The sequence below is a fragment of the Saccopteryx leptura genome, chromosome 3 (assembly GCF_036850995.1).
Source record: "Saccopteryx leptura isolate mSacLep1 chromosome 3, mSacLep1_pri_phased_curated, whole genome shotgun sequence".
Lineage (NCBI taxonomy): Eukaryota > Metazoa > Chordata > Mammalia > Chiroptera > Emballonuridae > Saccopteryx > Saccopteryx leptura.
This window is the reverse complement of record NC_089505.1, coordinates 277968534-277990146: the sequence shown is the minus strand read 5'-3', so window position 1 is coordinate 277990146 and position 21613 is coordinate 277968534. Positions and strand designations below refer to the sequence as shown.

At 40.3% G+C, this 21613-nt stretch overlaps 1 protein-coding gene across 2 annotated transcripts in view; it reads right to left on the bottom strand.

Annotated features, from left to right (window-relative positions):
* Nucleotides 1-21613, bottom strand: part of SOS1 (SOS Ras/Rac guanine nucleotide exchange factor 1) — a 117984-nt gene that overhangs the window by 69914 nt on the left and 26457 nt on the right. For both annotated transcript variants that reach the window (XM_066378438.1, XM_066378439.1), the window contains exon 2: nucleotides 6326-6451. In XM_066378438.1, coding sequence (XP_066234535.1) covers nucleotides 6326-6451 — 126 coding nt within the window. The remainder of the gene's footprint in view (nucleotides 1-6325; nucleotides 6452-21613) is intronic.

Here is a 21613-nt window from a genome sequence, read left to right as displayed (position 1 = left end):
ACATATGAGAAAGCAATCAATGAACAACTAAGAAGTCGCAACACACAACAAAAAACTAAGATTGATGCTTCTCTTCTCTCCGTTCCTGTCTGTCCCTGTAAAAAACTCTCTATGACTCTCTCTCTGTCTCTATAAAAAACAAACAAACAAACAAAAAACTTAAAGAAATAAAAAATCCTAATAAACAAAGAAAATGGAAAATTATTTTCTGATAGAAGAATCTAAGACATGATTATATTCACCTAAATATCTCCATATCTCCATATTCATATCTAAATACCCTTCCAGGAATGGCAGAGGAAGAATATTTGCCTACTAATTGAAAAAGACCCAGATTTCCATCTTAAAAAAAACAACTCAATTCTATCATTCTGAAGTTAGTCATCTAATACAGTGGTCCTCAACCTTTTTTGGGCCACGGACCGGTTTAATGTCAGAAAATATTTTCATGGACCGGCCTTTAGGGTGGGATGGATAAATGCACAAAATAAAATTATGTGACCCGCATAAAAACGGTGGTATTTTTAAATATAATTGTCGAACTTATGAGACAAGCATCAAGAGTGAGTCTTAGACGGATGTAACAGAGGGAATCTGGTCATTTTTTAAAAATAAAACATTGTTAAGACTTAAATATAAATAAAACGGAAATAATGTAAGTTATTTATTCTTTCTCTGCGGACCGGTACCAAATGGCCCACGGACTAGTACCGGTCTGTGGCCCAGGGGTTGGGGACCACTGACCTAATACATTAAGGAAGGAGAATAACAACTACTCCACAGAGTTGTTGTAAAGACATAAAAATGTACATAACAGCACTTTGAAATTATGAAGTCATAGCCCTGGCTGGGTAGCTTAATTGGTTAGAGCATGGTCCTGATACACCAAGTTTGCCGGTTCAATTCCCAGTCAATATGAGAATTAACTAATGAATGCATAAATAAGTGGAACAACAAATCAATCATTTCCCCCTTCTCTCTAAAATCAATAAATTTAAAAAATGAAATTATGAAAACCCTATTACACAGCTAACTGTTATTTCTATTATTGTCATATATTCTCTTTCAAAAATTTATTCTCAACCCCAAAGCCAGCTCACTATATCACATGGCTATATCTATCTAAAGGGCCCAGGTTAAGTGTTTAAAATAACAAGATAGGACATAGGGTAAACACCTTTGATATCACAGAAGTTTTCTGAGTATTAAAAAACTATGAAATAGCCTTTCTTATTTAGTCATAAGTACCTATATATTGATTAAATCTGTGCATATGGAAGACTAAGAGACTCATTAGTAATTTCCAAGAATCCGTGATCTCCTTCAATACTAGAAAATTATAGATGTTTCTATATTAATTAAAAGGAGAAAATTAGATAAACATAAGTATAGTACAACATATCTGGAAAGAGCTCTTTGAGTATGCAACGTTACCAAACTAGCAAATTCCTGGGATGTACCAACATTGGAATGATAAGCAAGATAAGACCTGTAAATCCATTTTAGTACAGTAGACATTGGGTTAGGCTCTGCATTTTATAAACACTGTGGGAGAACCCAACTAGAATCCAAAAGAGCAAATGGAATTGTTAAATGAGTCAGCTACCCAGTTTCAGTCAAGATCTACTCTGAAGCCCAATGTAATTAGTTCCTGAAGGAAATTATGAATAAAAGATATTTGACCTTATAATTCAATGGGAAAATGAGATAAAAATGTGTGAGATCTACTTTAAATTACTTAAGTAATCAAAATAAATTGCTATTCCATAGCACACAATCTTTTCTTCAGCCACAACCTCTGTAATTCAATGTTCCTTAATACCTCTTTGCTCAACTGAAATCTAAATCTTTCCTGAAGACTTTTTCAAGTAGGAATTGCCCTTGTCTCAAAACCTACATGAAGGTGAATTTAGCATCTTTTCCACTCTGCAAGTTGCTTCAGGAACACTACTTTTTTCTACTTCATACATAAAATACCATGGCCCCTTAATTCATTATGTCTAGTCCAGCCACCACCACATAGCCACACCCTGCTTTGTAACCATGTGACCAAAGAAATCTTAAATTCCAACCACTGTCTCTGATCCTAATCTATTTTTCTATGTCTCTCACTCAGGTATTCTAGTGTTATCCATTCTCTGACCTTATTAGGAAATCCAGTACTTTGTTCCCTACATATTTTTCAAATCTGCCTGCTCTCTCCTACCTGGAAGAATAGTGTAGTGGTATGCATGACCTCAAAGATTAGACTTTCTGGGTTAGACTCTTGGTTACACTATTTATCAGCTGTGATCTTGGGTAACTTATTCACTGTCTTTGTGCTTTAGTTTCCATATTTATTCATTCAACATAAATTTCTTTTTTTTTTTTTTTTTGTATTTTTCTGAAGCTAGAAACGGGGAGAGACAGTCAGACAGACTCCAGCATGTGCCCGACCGGGATCCACCCGGCACGCCCACCAGGAGCGACGCTCTGCCCACCAGGGGGCGATGCTCTGCCCCTCCAGGGCGTCGCTCTGCCGCGACCAGAGCCACTCTAGCGCCTGGGGCAGAGGCCAAGGAGCCATCCCCAGTGCCCGGGCCATCTTTGCTCCAATGGAGCCTTGGCTGCGGGAGGGGAAAAGAGAGACAGAGAGGAAGGGGGGGGGGCGGGGGTGGAGAACCAAATGGGCGCTTCTCCTATGTGCCCTGGCCGGGAATCGAACCCGGGTCCCCCGCACGCCAGGCCGACGCTCTACCGCTGAGCCAACCGGCCAGGGCCTTCAACATAAATTTCTTGAGTGCTTTCTCATTGCCAGTTCTAGGTGGTAGGAATCTGACAGTGAACGAGAAAAAATGTCCCTGGAGTTTACATTCTGGTAAGAAAAAAAATAGTACCATCTTCATGGGGTTATTAAAAACTTTAAATGAAATATAAAACATAGAAGTATTTAGATCAGTGCATGATACTATAGCAAGCACTCAAACATTAGCTATTATTACATTTCACTTTTTTCCTAATCCAATTTAGATTCTCTGATGTTCTTTTCAGCAGAGTTTCTCATTGGATACGCCTCAGTCCTCAGGGGAACAGCAGACCTGGTATTGATAGAGATACCTCCTCCCCCAGTAACTGTGTACCTTAAAATTATTATTATATATATATTTATTAAGTGAGAGGCGGAAAGGCAGAGACACAGACTCCCCGCATGTGCCCCAACTGGGATCCGTCTAGCAAGTCCCCTACCCAGCGATGCTCTGTCCGTCTGGGGCCACTGCTCCACTGCTCAGCAACTGAGCTATTTTAGTGCCTGAGGCGAGGCCATGGAGCTATCCTCAGTGCGTGTGGCTAACCTGCTCAAACTATTAGAGCAGGGGTCCCCAAACTATGGCCCACGGGCCTCATGCGGCCCCTGCCGCACTTCTGGAAGGGGCACCTCTTTCATTGGTGGTCAGTGAGAGGAGCACAGGATGCATCCTGTGCTCCTGGAGTACTGTATGTGGCGGCGCTGCAGGGCATCGCTCACATACAGTACTACTTCCGGTGACGCCTGACGCACGCCTCACGGCTCCGGAAGCACGTCATATCACTTGTTACGGCTAGCAGTGACAAAGATGGAACCGGACATTGACCATCTCATTAGCCAGAAGCAGGCCCATAGTTCCCATTGAAATACTGGTCAGTTTGTTGATTTAAATTTACTTGTTCTTTATTTTAAATATTGTATTTCTTCCTGTTTTGTTTTTTTACTTTAAAATAAGATATGTGCAGTGTGCATAGGGATTTGTTTATAGTATTTTTTATAGTCCGGCCCTTCAACCGTCTGAGGGACAGTGAACTGGCCCTCTGTGTAAAAAGTTTGGGGACCCCTGTATTAGAGCCATGGCTGTAGGAGAGGAAGAGAGAGAGAGAGTGAAGGGGGGAAGACAGAGAAGCAGATGAACGCTTCTCCTGTGTGCTCTGACTGGGAATCGAACCCAGGACTTCCACACACTGGGCTGACTCTCCACTGCTGAGCTACCTGGCCAGGGCCATTATTACAATATATTCTATGTGAGTCTTTGCCCTACTGTTCTTACACTGTATATCCATGGTGAAATACCATTCAACACAACTATTTTTCTTTTTTTGTGCCCACACTTGAATATGGCAAAAGAAATGTCACAGAAACCCAAAGATCTGTACAACTATACATTTAAGGTCATTAAAGTCAAATGATCCTCCATCATTGCCATAAAACTACTTTTATTTTTCTAGCTCTATTTCTCGTTTTCCAGTACTTCAAATCTTATTTCTTCTTCTCTCAAACTTTTGACTCCTTTAGAACTCACTTTAGATGCTTCTGCTTTTGAGATGCTAACCCTAAGCCCCGAAGCCTATGTCATTAGTTTGCCCTTTCTTTACTAAACTATAACTGCTAAAAAGAAATGCCATCCTTGAAACAGATTATAGATGTTCCTTTCTAGATTTTTAGTTGTTTCCCTTCTTTTTTTTTTGGTGGGCCATAGTCTTTAATTCTAGCTTGCACCCGGCGGGCAAGTAAAAACATACACTGGGCTCCAAAACCCAGTCACATTCAGTGCTCACAAAGCTACTGACTTATCTGAGTTTCCTAGAATCAAAGGTTTCTAGCTCACCAGACTTATTCACCTCTGTTCCCCATCTCCTTCCTTATCCCAGATACAAACTCTACACAAACTGGCATCTCACTCAGCACTCCACCGTCTTGGCTGCTTTTCCTGGCCTCCTCCACGTGGCCTCCTTCCGCTGCTGGCTCTACTCTCTCCGCTCTCTCATGCTAACCTCAGGAACCAAGAGCTTCCCTTCTTTTCAATGGGTAGATAATCCACTTACTATCTAAAATATATGTCACACCATAAGATCAAAAAATGAACTAAGCCTGACCAGGCGGTGGCGCAATGCAGGGGTCACCAAACTTTTTACACAGGGGGCCAGTTCACTGTCCCTCAGACCATTGGAGGGCCGCCACATACAGTGCCCCTCTCACTGACCACCAATGAAAGAGGTGCCCCTTCTGGAAGTGCAGTGTAGGGCCGGATAAATGGCCTCAGGAGGCCACATGCGGCCCGCAGGCTGTTAGTTTGGGGACTCCTGGGGAGCGTCGTACTGGGATGTGGAGGACCCAGGTTCGAGACCCTGAGGTCACCAGCTTGAGCGTGGGCTCATCTGGTTTGAGCAAAAGCTCACTAGTTTGGATCCAAGGTCACTGGCTCAAGCAAGGGGTTACTCGGTCTGCTGAAGGCCCACGGTCAGGGCACATATGAGAAAGCAATCAATGAACAACTATGGTCTCGCAATGAAAAACTGATGATTGATGCTTCTCATCTCTCTCTATTCCTGTCTGTCTGTCTCTGTCTATCCCTCTCTCTCTGTCCCTGTAAAATAAAAAATTAACTAAAATGTTCTTGAAAGGATAGTTGGCTTTACAAAACAAAAGAAATAGTTGGACATATTCTACTCTTAAAAGTCTGTGTGTGGGCTGACCAGGCAGTAGTGCAGTGGATAGAGCGTCGGACTGGGATGCAGAGGACCCAGGTTCAAGACCCCGAGGTCACCAGCTTGAGTACAGGCTCATCTGGTTTGAGCAAGGCTCACCAGCTTGAGTCCAAGGTCACTGGCTCAAGAAAGGGGTCACTTAGTCTGCTGTAGCCCTCCGGTCAAGCAATCAATAAACAACTAAGGAGCTGCAACGAAGAATTGTTGCTTCTCATCTCTCTCCCTTTCTGTCTGTCTGTCCCTATCTGTCCCTCTCTCTCTGTCTCTATCACACACACAAAAAAAAGTCTGTGTGTGTGTGTGTATCATCATTCTAAGCATCAAGAAGTAGTGTTTAGAGGCCAATGAAAGTTCATTTTGGGCCTTACCTGTGGTGGTACAGTGGATAAAGCATTGACCTGGAATGCTAAGGTCACTGGTTCAAAACGCCAGTCTTGCCTGGTCAAGGCACATATGGGAGTTGATGCTTCCTGCCCCCTCTCCCTGTCCTTCTTTCCCTTTCTCCCCACTCCCTACCTCTCCTACCTCTCTAAAATGAATAAATTTAAAAAATAAATAAATAAAAAGTTCATTTTAGATTAAAAGCAAAACACGGAATGGTTTGACAGCTAAAACATGAACAAGCTATCATACACCCAATACAAAGTTAAAATAAATTTCAACTTCAATTTTTAAATATTATATATATGTATGTATATACACACATACACACATACACACACACACACACACACACACATACATAAACTGAAGAGCAAACTCTTTCCCCTTCACAATAAACACAGAGATCAGATATGTATAAGGTAAATACAAGGCAAATTTATCATACCTCTACATCTGAAACACTTCGGGGCTGAGCTTGGCATAGCATATTTAATAATTGCAAAATTAATTCTTCGACATACTGAAGAGCATCATCACTAGACTCAAGAGTAGGATGAACTTGCCCCTGGACCTATAAACAGAAAGCAAAGTAATTAAAATGTAGGTTTGTTTCATCTAATTAAACAAACAAAACAAATAATTGTTTTAAATATGGGTTTGTACTCATGAACATGGTTTGACTCATAAATTCAATTTTTTAAGGCTCTCAGTCAAGTCCTTTTCATTTTTTATACTATCTTTTCTTAATATCATTGACAAAATCTCCTCTCATTTCTTTGCTCCTTTTCCATATTCTTGTAGAATTGTATCTTCCTCCACCCCTCAAATGTGGATTCTATCTTTGTTTTCTCTTTTACTATCTTTCCCCAAGAAATCTCATTTTCTTCCACATTTTATACTATCTTCTGTGTGTATGATTCCTAATCTAATCTAGTCCTGACTTCTCACTTGAGTTTTAGATCCAAACTTATTACTTGCTAGATATTTCCACCTATCCTACCAAAACCTGAAACATGGGGCTGGGGGTGGGGTGGAGAACTTACAAAAGTTGAACAAGAAAAACTGTATCTCACACATAGAACTGCATCTCACAAATGTGGTGTGCGTGTAGGTCGGTGTGGAAAACACAGTACAGAAAGCCCCTGGTTTCACTAAGCTCTGGTCCTGGAAAATATAGCTCTAATTGGGGATTACATTCCTGTCCAAGGTGCCAGCATCACAAATGATACCTAAAGACTTACAAAACCATACAATATTAGAATTAAAAGGGGCTCATTTAGAACTCATTTTAACTCATGACCTCTATTTAGCAGATAGCTAACTAGTAATCCTGTAAGTACTGAACCTGGGCCTCCTGGCCTCTAGACTGGGGTTCTTTCACTAAAGCAGGGGTTGGGAACCTATGGCTCGCGAGCCAGATGTGGCTTTTTGATGGCTGCATCTGACTCACAGACAAATCTTTAATTAAAAAAAATAACGTTAAGGCCCTGGCCGGTTGGCTCAGCGGTAGAGCGTCGGCCTAGCGTGCGGAGGACCCGGGTTCGATTCCTGGCAGGGCACACAGGAGAAGCGCCCATTTGCTTCTCCACCCCTCCGCCGCGCTTTCCTCTCTGTCTCTCTCTTCCCCTCCCGCAGCCAAGGCTCCATTGGAGCAAAGATGGCCCGGGCGCTGGGGATGGCTCTGTGGCCTCTGCCTCAGGCGCTAGAGTGGCTCTGGTCGCAACATGGCGACGCCCAGGATGGGCAGAGCATCGCCCCCTGGTGGGCAGAGCTTCGCCCCTGGTGGGCGTGCCGGGTGGATCCCGGTCAGGCGCATGCGGGAGTCTGTCTGACTGTCTCTCCCTGTTTCCAGCTTCAGAAAAATGAAAAAAATAAATAAAAAAATAACGTTAAAAATATAAAACATTCTCATATATTACAATCCATTCATTTCCTACCGCTCATGTTCATGTTTGCGGGTGGCTGGAGCCAATCACAGCTGTCCTCCAGTACAACACCAAATTTTTATTGGATAATGCGTAATGTACACGGGTCGTTGTATGGCTCTCACGGAGTTACATTTTAAAATATGTGGCGTTCATGGCTCTCTCAGCCAAAAAGTTTCCCTACCCCTGCACTAAACCCTTGACTTTCAAACCTGAAGGAATCTGGGAGTACCCTAGTAGCCCCAACAGCATAAGGAGTAGAATGCCCATAAATTGTATCTATATAGTGGGCTTCTATATAAATCGTAGCTTGAAATATGTTGTCATGCCCTGACTGGTTGGCTCAGTGGTAGAGCCTTGGCCCAGCGTACGGTAGTCCCGCGTTAGATTCCTGGCCAGGGCACACAGCAGAAGTGCCCATCTGCTTCTCCACCCTTCCCCCCCTCTTCTTCCTAACTCTCTTTCCCTCCTGCAGCCAAGGCTCCACTGGAGCAAAGTGGGCCCAGGCACTGAGGATGGCTCCATGGCCTCTGCCTCACGTGCCAGAATGGCTCTGATTGCAGCAGAGCAACGCCCCAGAGGGGCCAAGCATCGCCCCCTAGTGAGCATGCCAGGTGGATCCCGGTAGGGAGCATGTGGGAGTCTGTCTGTCTGCGCCCCCTCCCCGGGCTTCTCACTTTGGAAAAATACAAAACAAACAAACAAAAAAAGAAATCTGTTGTCATAATTAAACACTGGCATGTCATAAATGTAAACACAGTACTACAATCTTTACAATCTGAAAAGGTAAAGTTATTTTACCCATTTTGAATGGGTAAAAATGATATTGATCACACAAAGGATCACAATGTATTATAATACTAAAGATACTAAAAATCCAACATAAAGCTAAAATGCTAGAGATAAATATTAACATAAAAATATTTAATTAACAATAATTCTAATTAACATTAAAAACATTAAAAGTCCTTTGAGGATGTGGTTTAGGTACCTCAAAACACATTTTAGAAAGTGTTCATGAAAGTGTAAGTTGATTACATTATTTAAAAAAAAGACAATGTTTTTGTTTTTCAAAGAAACCCATGGAAATAACATAATTCTTCACTAATGTGGTTCCATCTCCAGCTGCTTCAATTTACATGTTATGTGAAGCAATTCAAACTATTTTCAGTTAGCTAAAACATGGCAGGCAGTTTCATTTACACTGTTCTCCATGTCTATCATTCATTCTCTTACTCTTTCATTTACTTAAATTTGACTTTCAAACCCAGATCTCAACCTCATTTGGGAAGACATCCTTGTTTCTTGTCTTTTTCTAAGGCAGAATTAATCTCATTCATTTACCTGATTTATTGAACCTATTAAATACCAAACCTTCTATTAGGTGCTGGATATATATGCACACCTCATTTTATTGTACTTCACTTTATTACACTTTGCAGATATTGCAGCTTTTACAAATTGAAGGTTTGTGGCAACTCTGCATTGAGCAAGTCTATTGGTACCATTTTCCAACAGCATTTCCTTACTAGTGTCACATTTTGGTAACTCGCAAAATATTTCAAACTTTTCATTATTATCATTGTATGTTACAGTAGTCTGTGATCAGTGATCTTTGATATTACCACTTAATTGTTTTGGGGTACCATGATCTATGCCCATATAAGACAATGAACTTAATCAATAACTGTTGTGTGTATTCTGACTGCTCTACTAACTGGCTGTTCCCTGTCTCTCTCCCTCCCCTTGGGCCTCTTTATTCCAATAGACACATCAATATTGAAATTAGGCTAATTAAGAACCTTACCATGGCCTCTAAGTGTTCAAGTAAAAGGAAGAGTCACACATCTCTCACTTTAAATCAAAAGCTAGAAATTATTAAGCTTAGTAAGGAAGCAAGCGCAAGGTAAAGCAGCAAATGCTATTGTAGAAGCTGCAGCAAATTATCCAGATCTAGTTAAGATAATTAATGAAAGTGGCTAAGCTCCACAACAGATTTTCAATGTAGACGAAACAATATTGTATTGGAAGAATATGCTAACTAGGACTTTTACAGCTAGAGAAGTCAATGCCTGGCTTCAAAACTTCCAAGGATAGGATGCCTCTCTAGTTAGATGCTAACGCAGCTGGTGACTTAAAGTTGAAGCCAATGTTCACTTACCATTCTAAAAATCCTAGGGCCCTTCAGAATTATGCTATAGCTACTCTGCCTATGCTCTATAAATGGAGCAGCAAACCCTGAATGAGAGAACATCTGCTTAATAACATGGTTTACTGAATATTTTAAGCCCACTGTAGATTCCTTTCATTATAATTCTCATTGACAATGAACCTAGTTACCCAAGAGTTCTGATGGAGTTGTATGAGATTATTGTTATTTTCATGCTTGCTAACACAACATAAATTCTGCAACCCATAGGTCAAGAAGTAATTTCAACTTTTAAGCGTTATTAAGAAAAATATTTTGTAAGGCTTTAGATGTTATAGGTAGTGATCCCTGTGACAGATTGGGGTAAAGTAAGTTGAAAACCTTCTGAAAAGGATTCAGAACATTCATGATTCACAGAAAAAGGTCAAAATATCAAATTTAACAGGACCTCAAAAGAAGTTGATTCCAACCCTCCTGGATAACTTTGAGAGGTTGAAGCCTTCAGTAAGGAAGTAACTATAGACATGGTAGAAATTACAGGAGAACCAGAATTAAAAGTGGAGCCTGAAGATGTGATTGGATTGTTTCAATCTCATGATAAAACTTTAATGGAGAAGGAGTTGCTTCTTATGGGTAAGGAAAGAAAGTCGTTTCCTTGAGGTGAAATCTATTCCTGGTGAAGACGCTGTGAAAATTGTTGAATTGACAACAAAGGATTTAGAATATTATAATAAATTTAGTAGATAAAGCAGTGGAAGGGTTTAAGAGAATCGACTCCAATTTTGAAAGAAGTTATACTGTGGTAAAACACTATCACATACTAGAGAAATTGTTCATGAAGGATCAGCCGATGCAGCAAACTTCATTGTTATCTTATTTTAAGAAATTCTCACAGACAGCCCAAACTTCAATAACCACCACCCTCATCAGTCAGCAGCCATCAACATAGAGGCAAGACCCTTCAACAGCAAAGCAATTACAACTCACTGAAGGCTCAGACTTCAGAGGATGTAAGGTAGCATTTTTAGCAATAAAATATTTTTATTAAGGCATGTACGTTGTTATTTTAGATATAATGCTATTGCACAGTTTGTACACTACAGTATAGTATAAGTACAACTTATATATTGATTGGCAAACCAAAAAATTTGTGTGACTCATTTTACTGTCCTATTTGTTTTATTGTGGTGGCCTTGTACCAAACTCACAATATCTCTGAGGTATGTCTGTATAGAGATGAATCAAAAGTAGTCCCTGCTTATGTGGACCTAATATTCTACTCTGGTATATAGAATCAAATGAACTGTATATAACCATAGTGCTGAAAGTCTAGGGTTAAAAAACAAACAAAAACTTGATAGTATTTCTAATTCAGGCACACAGAGTTCAAATGTTCAGTTTAACACCTTGTATGAATGACATAAAGTTTGAGAAATTCAAATTCAAAATGTATTATTTGTTGATGGTTATTAACAGCTAAACAACATATTTGGCAAATAATGCACAATGTCAACTGTTTTTCTAAGTTTCTGGACATTATATCATATTTTTTTTCTTTTAGTGAGACAGGAGGGAAGAGAGATGAGAAGAATCAACTCATGGTTGTGGCACTTTAGTTATTCATTGATTGTTTCTCATATGTGCCTTGACTGGGGGGCTCCAGCCAAGCCAGTGACCCCTTGCTCAAGCCAGATACCTTGGGCTCAAGCCAGTGACCTTTGGGCTCAAGCCAGCAACCATGGGGTCATGTTGATGATCCCATGCGCAAGCTGGCGACCTTTTGGTTTTGAACCTAGACCTCAGTGTCCCCAGGTTGATGCTCCATCCATTGTGCCACCATTGGTCAGACTATATCATATCTTAAACCTGTCAAATTAGGGTCTCAAAGTTCATTTAGACAAGAGACTAATAAATTATTTTACTTCTTCAAAAACAAAAATACTTCAAAACCTGACTGAAAAACATGAGCAATGGTAAATGTTTAAAGATAAGCAGAGCACCAAACCCTGAAATTCACAGACTCTGCTCTATTTTTTCAAGGAAGATACCATTCTTTAATGAACAGACAGAAGTAGCATTGCATTTCCATACAGAGAAAGTAAAAAACACTTCTATGAGATAGTGTTACAGATAGTGTTCCATTCCGTCTAAATCACTGGTTCTCAACCTTTCTAATGCCGTGACCCCGCAGTACAGTTCCTCATGTTGCGGTGACCCCAAACCAAAAAATAATTTTGGTGGCTACTTCATAATTGTAATTTTGCTACAGTTATGATTCGGAATGTAAATACCTGATATGCATTATGTATTTTCTGATGGCTTTAGGCGACCCCGCTGGGGTCGTGACCCACAGGTTGAGAACCACTGGTCTAAATGGTACTCAATGATATTTAATAGATCAAATGATCCAAGTTATTCAAGATTATACAGAATAGGTTACCCTACTAAATCTCATGACAGACTTCTGAAGCCATCTACAGCTGATGTTCACTGAGAGAGTAGGTGGATATTGCACACATGCAATTAAAATAAGCACTTAGAACTGGGTTGAAACTAGATGTGAGTTTTCCTTTACTTGCATTTTTCAAAAATATTATATTTTATACTTACATTTGCCAACATAGAAAACTTCATATACTTCTTTAAATGCAAATACTTTAGGTAATTTAAGTAAAATAAATGCAAAATTTTCACTAAAATTAGTTGATAGCCATCAATAAGAATTTCATATGATCATGACAGTAATTCTTTTAAGATACAGTCATCAAATTCAACTAAAAATGCCACCCATTAAATTTTAAACTTTCCTTAAGGACTGTCTGCTTCTATTTTGTCAGTTCATTTTGTCTCTAGTAATTTCTAACAGATTCAGAAGCAATTTTGTTGGCTATTATTGCCAAATTTTGTGGAATCTGTAAAAGCAAAGAGATTAGGTCGAAATCAATTCCTAGTTTGCTATATGAGTCTTTTAAGTGTACCCAGGAACCCTTGGGTAACTGCTAGAAAATACTGTGTTGACTTCTGATGAATCTTTAATAGCCCTTTCCAGCTAATAGCTCTCTGAAGAATTAGAAAGGCTTCTAGATTGTTTTTGTCATAGCTTGAGCCCTGATTTGCTACTTTTATTTATAAATATAACAGGAGAATTTTAAATAAAACTGGTATTCTCAAAACCTTTATGACAGTAAACAATAAAGATTTGGATTGTTAAATCTTTCTCAGTGTTATGATTGTTTAGTCAATGTTTGATGCTTTAGATGCTTATTAATTCTTCTCATTCTGAGGTTTATTTAAAAAAGCAGAAATCTTCTGTAAAAAAACTTTAAAGAAAAAAATAAAACAAGTTAGAGAACTTACATCTTTTCCATAAATAAAACTGGACTAAAATATTTTTTCATTTCTTGGGGCCTATATGGGGTTCTTTGTTTCAGCCCACTGGCAAACTAACAGTTATGTAACCCTTAAAAAGAGTAAATTAGAGCTTTGCCATTTGACAGATTTCCACAAGGTATTCTTGAGTAAGACAAAAAATCAGAAGTACAGGGAATGATCGACATGCACAGATTACAGATATACATTTGAACATGAACATGACAACATGGAGAGAAAAATGAAATAATATAACCTGGGTTACAAACATGTATTAAAAAGTCTGGCAGGTGAGGGGTGGGATGAAAAGAAAGAAAAAAAGGAGATGAACCAACTATCTTCACTGCCCCCCCCAAACTACTGAAAAGAATTGTGTCATATTTATGTACTTTTGTAACATTTTATGTATATGTGTATACAGCTAGTGCTCGATTTACAACCACGATTGGTTCCGACAGACCGGTTGTAACACGATTTGGTTGTAAGTTGAGTAGGCTATATGTACAATACTGTGAAATGATGTTATAAAAAAATCTTTAAGTCATATTTTATCATAATTTTTTATTATTGTTATATATCATAATTTTATTTGTTTATTTTATATCATTTGTATCATCTCTACACCATTTTGTTTCTTATTTTTACATTTGTCAGGTTTAAGTAAAACGCTGCATTACTAGTACAACTGATTTAATATTTGCAAAGACAATTTCCTCTTGGTAGACATCTTGGGAGGGGTTTGATGCAAAATATCCAAGATACAAAGCACAAATTGCTGTACCGAGTCTGGGATAACAGTTGAAATGGTGCACGTGGAGATGGTAGTGCTGCTGGAAGCTGGTCCGCACTATCATACGCCCAGCTGGGCAAAGCTTGTGCTGCCAGATGCGGAGCAATCGTGGCTAGCGACTGTGGTCATAAAGTCGAATGGTTGTGAGTTGCATAGGTCGTAAGTCAATCAATATATGTATATAAAAATAAACATGAAAAATTTTCATTTAAGTAAATTGTTTCATGGTTTTTTGCTGTGTGTACATTAGTCATGGGAAAGACAATATTCTAAGTCCTTTCCCACAGAAAAGAACTACACACATCAAATTCCAAACATGTATCAAGTGCCAAGTTCATATCATCTTTCATTTGTTTTGTTCTAAAAACAATACGTATGACCTTCCCAAACAAAATTTTATGACTTTGTGATAACAGAGTTCCCACCAATAAAACAAAGAACTGACTCAAGAAAAGAATCTCTGGGTTTTTTTGTTCTTCTTCAAGCATCTTCTTAATCTTCACACTCAAGAGTTTTCTAAATGTTGCAGAAATCCCTTATCAGTAATGCCCAACACAGGTAGGAGTGCTTTATAAAATCCCCCACCCCCAGTGCTTCTATCCATCCTATCCTATTTTAAGTTCCAATCCCATCCCAAGAGGCATCTTTAAAGCTGGTGTAGAAATTCATAATACATGTGTGCCCATTGCCCATTCTTTGTCAGTTTTCTCCCAAATTCCAAAAGGTGGTAGGCAGTCTGTGACCTGAATATCTTTCTAGTAAGGTTCATCAGTTGATTGCTTATAACCTCTAAGCATTAGATTCTAAAATCTAGTGAATCAAAGGCATAAATTCACATTCAAATTTCTCCAAATAGTCCCAGTCCCTTGATGTGTGACCACTAACAGTAAATTGATTTACTAAACAAACTAAATAGATTTCTCCATATTTACACTTTTATTTCTAGAAGGAAAAATGGTTGCTGTCATTGGTGAATTTCACTTATAAATTTAATCTATTGTCATACTTTATTTTGTTGATTGATTTTAGAGATAGAGAGAGGAAGGGAGAGAGCGAGAGGGAAGTATTCATTTGTTATTGGCACTTAATTGTGCACTCACTGGTCACTTCCCATATGTGCCCTGACTGGGGAACGAACCAGCAACCTTGGTATTTCAGGATGACACTCTAACAGACTGAGCTAACTGGCCAGGACCGTTTTCATACTATCTGAGTAAAAGAGGCTATGTCCAAAATATGATACATGTACACACACGGATGCGCCCAACAGATACTGTGCTAGATACTAAGAATTTGTCATAGACATAGTCCTTTGCCTCTCACACCTTAGAAATATAGTAGGGAAACAAGACATTAATCACAAAAATAACTACATAATAAGAGGCAGAGTAATAAAGAGTTTAATGTGGACTAAATTGTCTCAGTTCTTTCAATTACCAGGGTGTAATCTTGAGCAAATTAATTAATCCTTCTGATAATATTATGTATCTGTACACAGTCAGTTTTACTTAATGTTAACTGTAGCTACACTGTTCCTTTTTTTTTTTTTTGTATTTTTCTGAAGCTGGAAATGGGGAGAGACAGTCAGACAGACTCCCGCATGCGCCTGACTGGGATCCACCCGGCACGCCCACCAGGGGCGATGCTCTGCCCACCAGGGGGCGATGCTCTGCCCCTCCGGGGCGTCGCTCTGCCGCGGCCAGAGCCACTCTAGCACGTGGGGCAGAGGCCAAGGAGCCATCCCCAGCACCCGGGCCATCTTTGCTCCAATGGAGCCTTGGCTGCAGGAGGGGAAGAGAGAGACAGAGAGGAAGGAGGGGATGGGGGTGGAGAAGCAAATGGGCGCTTCTCCTATGTGCCCTGGCCGGGAATCGAACCCGGGTCCCCCGCATGCCAGGCCGACGCTCTATCGCTGAGCCAACCAGCCAGGGCCTTTTTTTTTTTGACAGAGACAGTGAGAGAGTCAGAGAGAGAGACAGATATGGACAGACAGGAAGGGAGAGAGATGAGAAGCATCAATTCTTCGCTGTGGCTCCTTAGTTGTTTATTGATTGCTTTCTCATATGTGCCTTGACTGGGCGCTACAGCAGAGTGAGTGACCCTTTGCTCAAACCAGTGACCTAGGGCTTCAAGGCAGAGACCTTTGGGCTCAATCCAGCAACCCTGCGCTCAAGCTGGTGATCACAGCTCAAGCTGGATGAGCCCATGCTCAAGCGGCGATCTCAGGATTTTGAACCTGGGTTCTCTGTATTCCAGTCCGACACTCTATCCACTGCACCACCACCTGGTCAGGCTACACTGTTCTTTTTTTTTTTTTTTTTTTGTATTTTTCTGAAGCTGGAAATGGGGAGAGACAGTCAGACAGACTCCCGCATGTGCCCGACTGAGATCCACCCGGCACGCCCATCAGAGGGCGACGCTCTGCCCACCAGGGGGCGATGCTCTGCCCCTCCGGGGCGTCGCTCAGTTGCGACCAGAGCCACTCTAGCGCCTGGGGCAGAGGCCAAGGAGCCATCCCCAGCGCCCGGGCCATCTTTGCTCCAATGGAGCCTTGGCTGCAGGAGGGGAAGAGAGAGACAGAGAGGAAGGAGAGGGGGAGGGGTGGAGAAGCAGATGGGCGCTTCTCCTGTGTGCCCTGGCCGGGAATCGAACCCGGGACTTCTGCACGCCAGGCCGACGCTCTACCACTTAGCCAACCAGCCAGGGCCATACACTGTTCTTATTAGAGGATGCCACGAGGCTCATAAAAGGGGGCCTAAGTTAAGCTAGTAGTTCTGGAAAGGAAGACTAAAGAAACTGGCGGTTGAGTAGAATTTAGGTGAAAAGTAGGTTGGTGAAATGAGAGAGATAATAGTCTAAGACAGGGAACAGCATGCACGGACATGAAGGGGATAAAATAAGAAGGTTGGGTAGGGCCCATAATGCACCAGATGCACCAGATGCAGATGCACTTACAAAGATGAGGTATACTATTAGAACAACAGATTTTTCAGTAAGCAGGAAGGTGAATAGGAGATTAACAGTTTAGTTCTGGACTTCATTATGCTTGAGTTATCTTTGAGACAGGAAATTAGCAAACAAATAGTTTAATATATGGGTAAAGAGGTCTAAAATAATATTTAAAATTTTTTATCATATAATGTCTAATCAAAATAGCAATTAGTGATTAGATATTAAATCTCTGTAAAATAAAAATGTCACAAGAAACGAAAGAAAACTCGTTTTTCCCCCCGGCCATCCATACTCTCTAGAAGAAATTAAAGACATTTTAATGGTATAAATTCCCTTACCCTGCCCTGGCCGGTTGGCTCAGTGGTAGAGCGTCGGCCTGGCGTGTAGGAGTCTCGGGTTCGATTCCCGGCCAGGGCACACAGGAGAAGCACCCATCTGCTTCTCCACCCCTCCCCCTCTCCTTCCTCTCTGTCTCTCTCTTCCCCTCCCACAGCCAAGGCTCCATTGGAGCAAAGTTTGCCCGGGTGCTGAGGATGGCTCTGTGGCTTCTGCCTCAGGTGCTAGAATGGCTCTGATTGCGGCAGAGCGACGCCCCCAAGATGGGCAGAGCATCGCACCCTGGTGGGCACGCCAGGTGGATCTCGATAGGGCGCATGCAGGAATCTGTCTGACTGCCTCCCCGTTTCCAACTTCGGAAAAATACAAAAAAAAAAAAAAAAAAAAAAAAAAAAAAAGAAAAGCCCTTACCCCATCAATTCCGTCCTGGTAGACAGTAAGGCTACGAGGGGTATAATTCTAAAACAGGAATGTTAGAAGTGACTTTCCCCTACATCTTTCTACTATTCTAGAACACAGCTAGATGTCTCTGGCAAAAAAGAGTGTCTATTGACTCCTGGACTCAACTCTAACAAATACATACTCCAGAGGGAAGCTCTAAAAGAATAGTCACATTTATGAAAAAGCATACTATATACAAATGGTCTAGGTATAGAGATCATTTCAATGCAAGAGAAGAAAATGCCACAGAACGTTGAATTTGCTCCACATTTCCTGACGACTGGCATCAATCAGTATTTATTTAGTATTACATGTTTATATTTCATAAAAATACTTCCTTATTTAAAATCAGTATATTTTAATTTTGTAAATATTAAGCATTGCTAACATGGTAAGAATAGTAGAGCTGTCAAATGATAAAGTCTTGCCCACAAAATAAAGTATTAAGTCTTATGATTCATTCAATAACTTCACATTTCTCAGTTCACAAAACAAATCGATAGGATCTTTATAATAATTTAAATAAGACCTCCTATTTTCTTAGAGACTGCTAACAGAAGACCTGTCTTGGAGGTCTGACTTTAACTGTATGATCTTAGGCAAATTATTAAATCCACTAAATCTCAAGTTTCTTACCTGAAAATGACAATATCATTACCCATCTCCAGAGGATAATCAAATGAAATTATGTACCTGAAAGGACTTTACATTGAAAGATGCTAAATAATTATGAGTAGTTATTTTTCACATTACTACATGCAGTGACGTACAAACTGTAACAGCTGAACATAAAAACATGAAGAGTGTATGTACTCGGACTCATCAAGCTGATAAACTTCTCTTTAAAGATATACCAACAGGCCCTGGCCGGTTGGCTCAGTGGTAGAGCGTCGGCCTGGCGTGCAGGAGTCCCGGGTTCGATTCCCAGCCAGGGCACACAGGAGAAGCGCCCATCTGCTTCTCCACCCCTCCCCCTCTCCTTCCTCTCTGTCTCTCTCTTCCCCTCCTGCAGCCGAGGCTTCATTGGAGCAAAGTTGGCCCGGGTGCTGAGGATGGCTCCATGGCCTCCGCCTCAGGTGCTAGAATGGCTCTGGATACAACAGAGCAACGCCCCAGATGGGCAGAGCATCGCCCCCTGGTGGGCATGCCAGGTGGATCCCGGTCGGGCGCATGCGGGAGTCTGTCTGACTGCCTCCCGGCTTCCAACTTCGAAAAAATACAAAAAAACAAACACAAAAATAAAGATATATCAACAAAATCCAGTTTAGCCTACTTTGCATTATATAATCCCAGGTATCAGTGGCTCTTTACCTAAACTATGCATAACAACTACCTAAAAAACTTTTTTTTTTTGCCTTCTGAGACCCATTCTTAGAGATTCTGATTCAAGATGCCTGAGCAGATCCAAAAACACATGCCTTTCTTTCTTCTTCTTCTTTTTTTTAAGATTTTATTTATTGATTTTACAGATAGGAGAGAACAGGAGAGTAAGAAGCATCAACTTATAGCTGCTTCACTTTAATTGTACGTTGCTTGCTGCTTGCTGTTATGTGCCTTGACCGGGCAAACCCAGGGTTTTGAACCAGTGACCTCAGTGTTCTAGGTCAATGCTCTATCCACTGAGCAACCACAGACCAGGCCCCTTTTTAAAAAAAATTATGGTAAAATACACAAGATTTACTGTTTAACCACTTTCAGTATACAATTTAGTGGCATCAAGTAGATTCACATTGTTGTGCAACATCACCACTATCTTCAGAACTTTTCTGCCATCCCAGAATAAAATTGTCCCCGTTAAACAATAACTCCCCACTCCCAACATTCCCAGCCCCCTGTAACTACTGTCCTACCTTCAGTCTATGAATTTGCTACTCTAGCACTTCATATAAAGGGAGTCACGCACTTGTCCTTTTGTGTCTGGCTCCCTTCTCTTAGCAAAATGTTTTCAGGGTTCATCCATGTTGCAGCATATATCAGATTTCATTCCTTTTCTTTATTTTTTTAACCGATAACTCCTCATAATCTTTTAAAAAAAGAAATAGACTAGCCCTGGCTGGATAGCTTGGTTGGTTAGAGAGCATCATCCCGAAGTACAGATATTGCCGGTTCGATACCCAAATCAGGGCTCATACTGGAACATGTTCCTGTCTCTCTCCTGCTCTCTCTCTAAAATCAACAAAATAAACATTTAAGGGAAAAAAAAGGAAATAGACTATTTTAGATCAGTTTTAGGTCCACAGCAAAACTGAGCAGAAGGTACAGAGATCCCTCATATACCCCCTGCCCCAAACATGCATAGCCTCCCCAGTTATCAACATACCCCACCAGAGTGGTTCGTCAGTTACCACTAATGAGTCTCCATTGACACATCATTACCCTAAACCTTTAGTTTACATTAGAATTCACTCTTGGTGTTGTACATTCTATGAGTTGTGAAAAATGTATGAAAACACGTACATACTGTTACGGCATCACAGAGTAGTCTCACTGTTCTAAAATGCCTCTGTACTCTATTCATGACTCACTCACTCCCAACTGTTTTGCTGTCTCCATAGATTTGCCTTTTCCAGAATGTCATACAGGTGGAATCATACAGTATACAGCCTTAATATTGGCTTCTGTCACTTAGTAACAAGCATTTAAGGTTCCTCCAAGTCTTTTCATGGCTTGATGTAGCCCATTTCCTTTTAGTACTATGTAATATTCCATTGTTCAGATGTACCACGTTTTATTTATCCATTCACCTACTAGAGGAAGACTTGGTTGCTTCCAGGTTTTACCTGAATAAACTTGCTATAAAATCTATGTGCAGGTTTTTAGTGTGGATATAAGTTTTCAATTCCTTTGGGTAAACCCCAAGAAGTGTAATTTTTGGATCATTATAGTAAGAGTATTTTCAGTTTTGTAAGAAATCACTGAACTATATTCCAAAGTAGTTGTGTCATTTGCATTTTTACTAACAATGATTGAGAGTTCCTATTGCTCCACATTCTTGTTAGCATTTGTTGTCAGTGTCCTAGGTTTTGGCCATTCTAGCAGGTGTGCAGTGGTATTTAATTATTGTTTTACTTTGCAATTCCCTGATGACAAATTATGTGGAACATCTTCTTATATGCTTATTTGCCATCTGTGTATCTTTTTGTGATATGTCTGTCAAGGTCTTTGGCCTATTTCTTTATTGAGGTTTTTCTTTTGTTTGTTTTTAAAATTTATTCATTGATTAGAGAGAGATGAGGGAGAGAGAGAGAGAGAGAGAGACAGAAACATCAATCTGTTCCTATATGTGCCCTGACCAGGGATCAATCTGCAATCTTTGCACATTGGGTCGATGCTCCCAACTGAGCTATTCGGCAGGGTGAGTTGTTTTAATATTGTTGAGTTTTAAGAGTCCTTTTATATTTTAGAAAACAGTCCTTTATCAGAAATGTCTTTTGCAAATATTTTCACCCAGTCTGTGGCCTGTCTTTTTATTCTCCTGACAGTGTCTTTTGCTAGGCAGAATTTTTGAAGTTTTAATGAAAGTCCAGCTTATCAGTTAATTCTTTCCTTGATCGTTCCTTTGGTGTTATATCTTAAAAGGCACTGCCAAAATCATTTAGATTTTCTCCTATATTATGTTCTAGGAGTTTTGAATTTTACATATTTTACGTTTAGATCTGTGATTCCTTTTGAAATAATTTTTGTGCAGGTTGTAAGGTCTATGTATGGATTTATTTTTTACATGGGGATGGCCCCTCATGGCCAAAGCTGGAACAATGAGCAATAAAATAA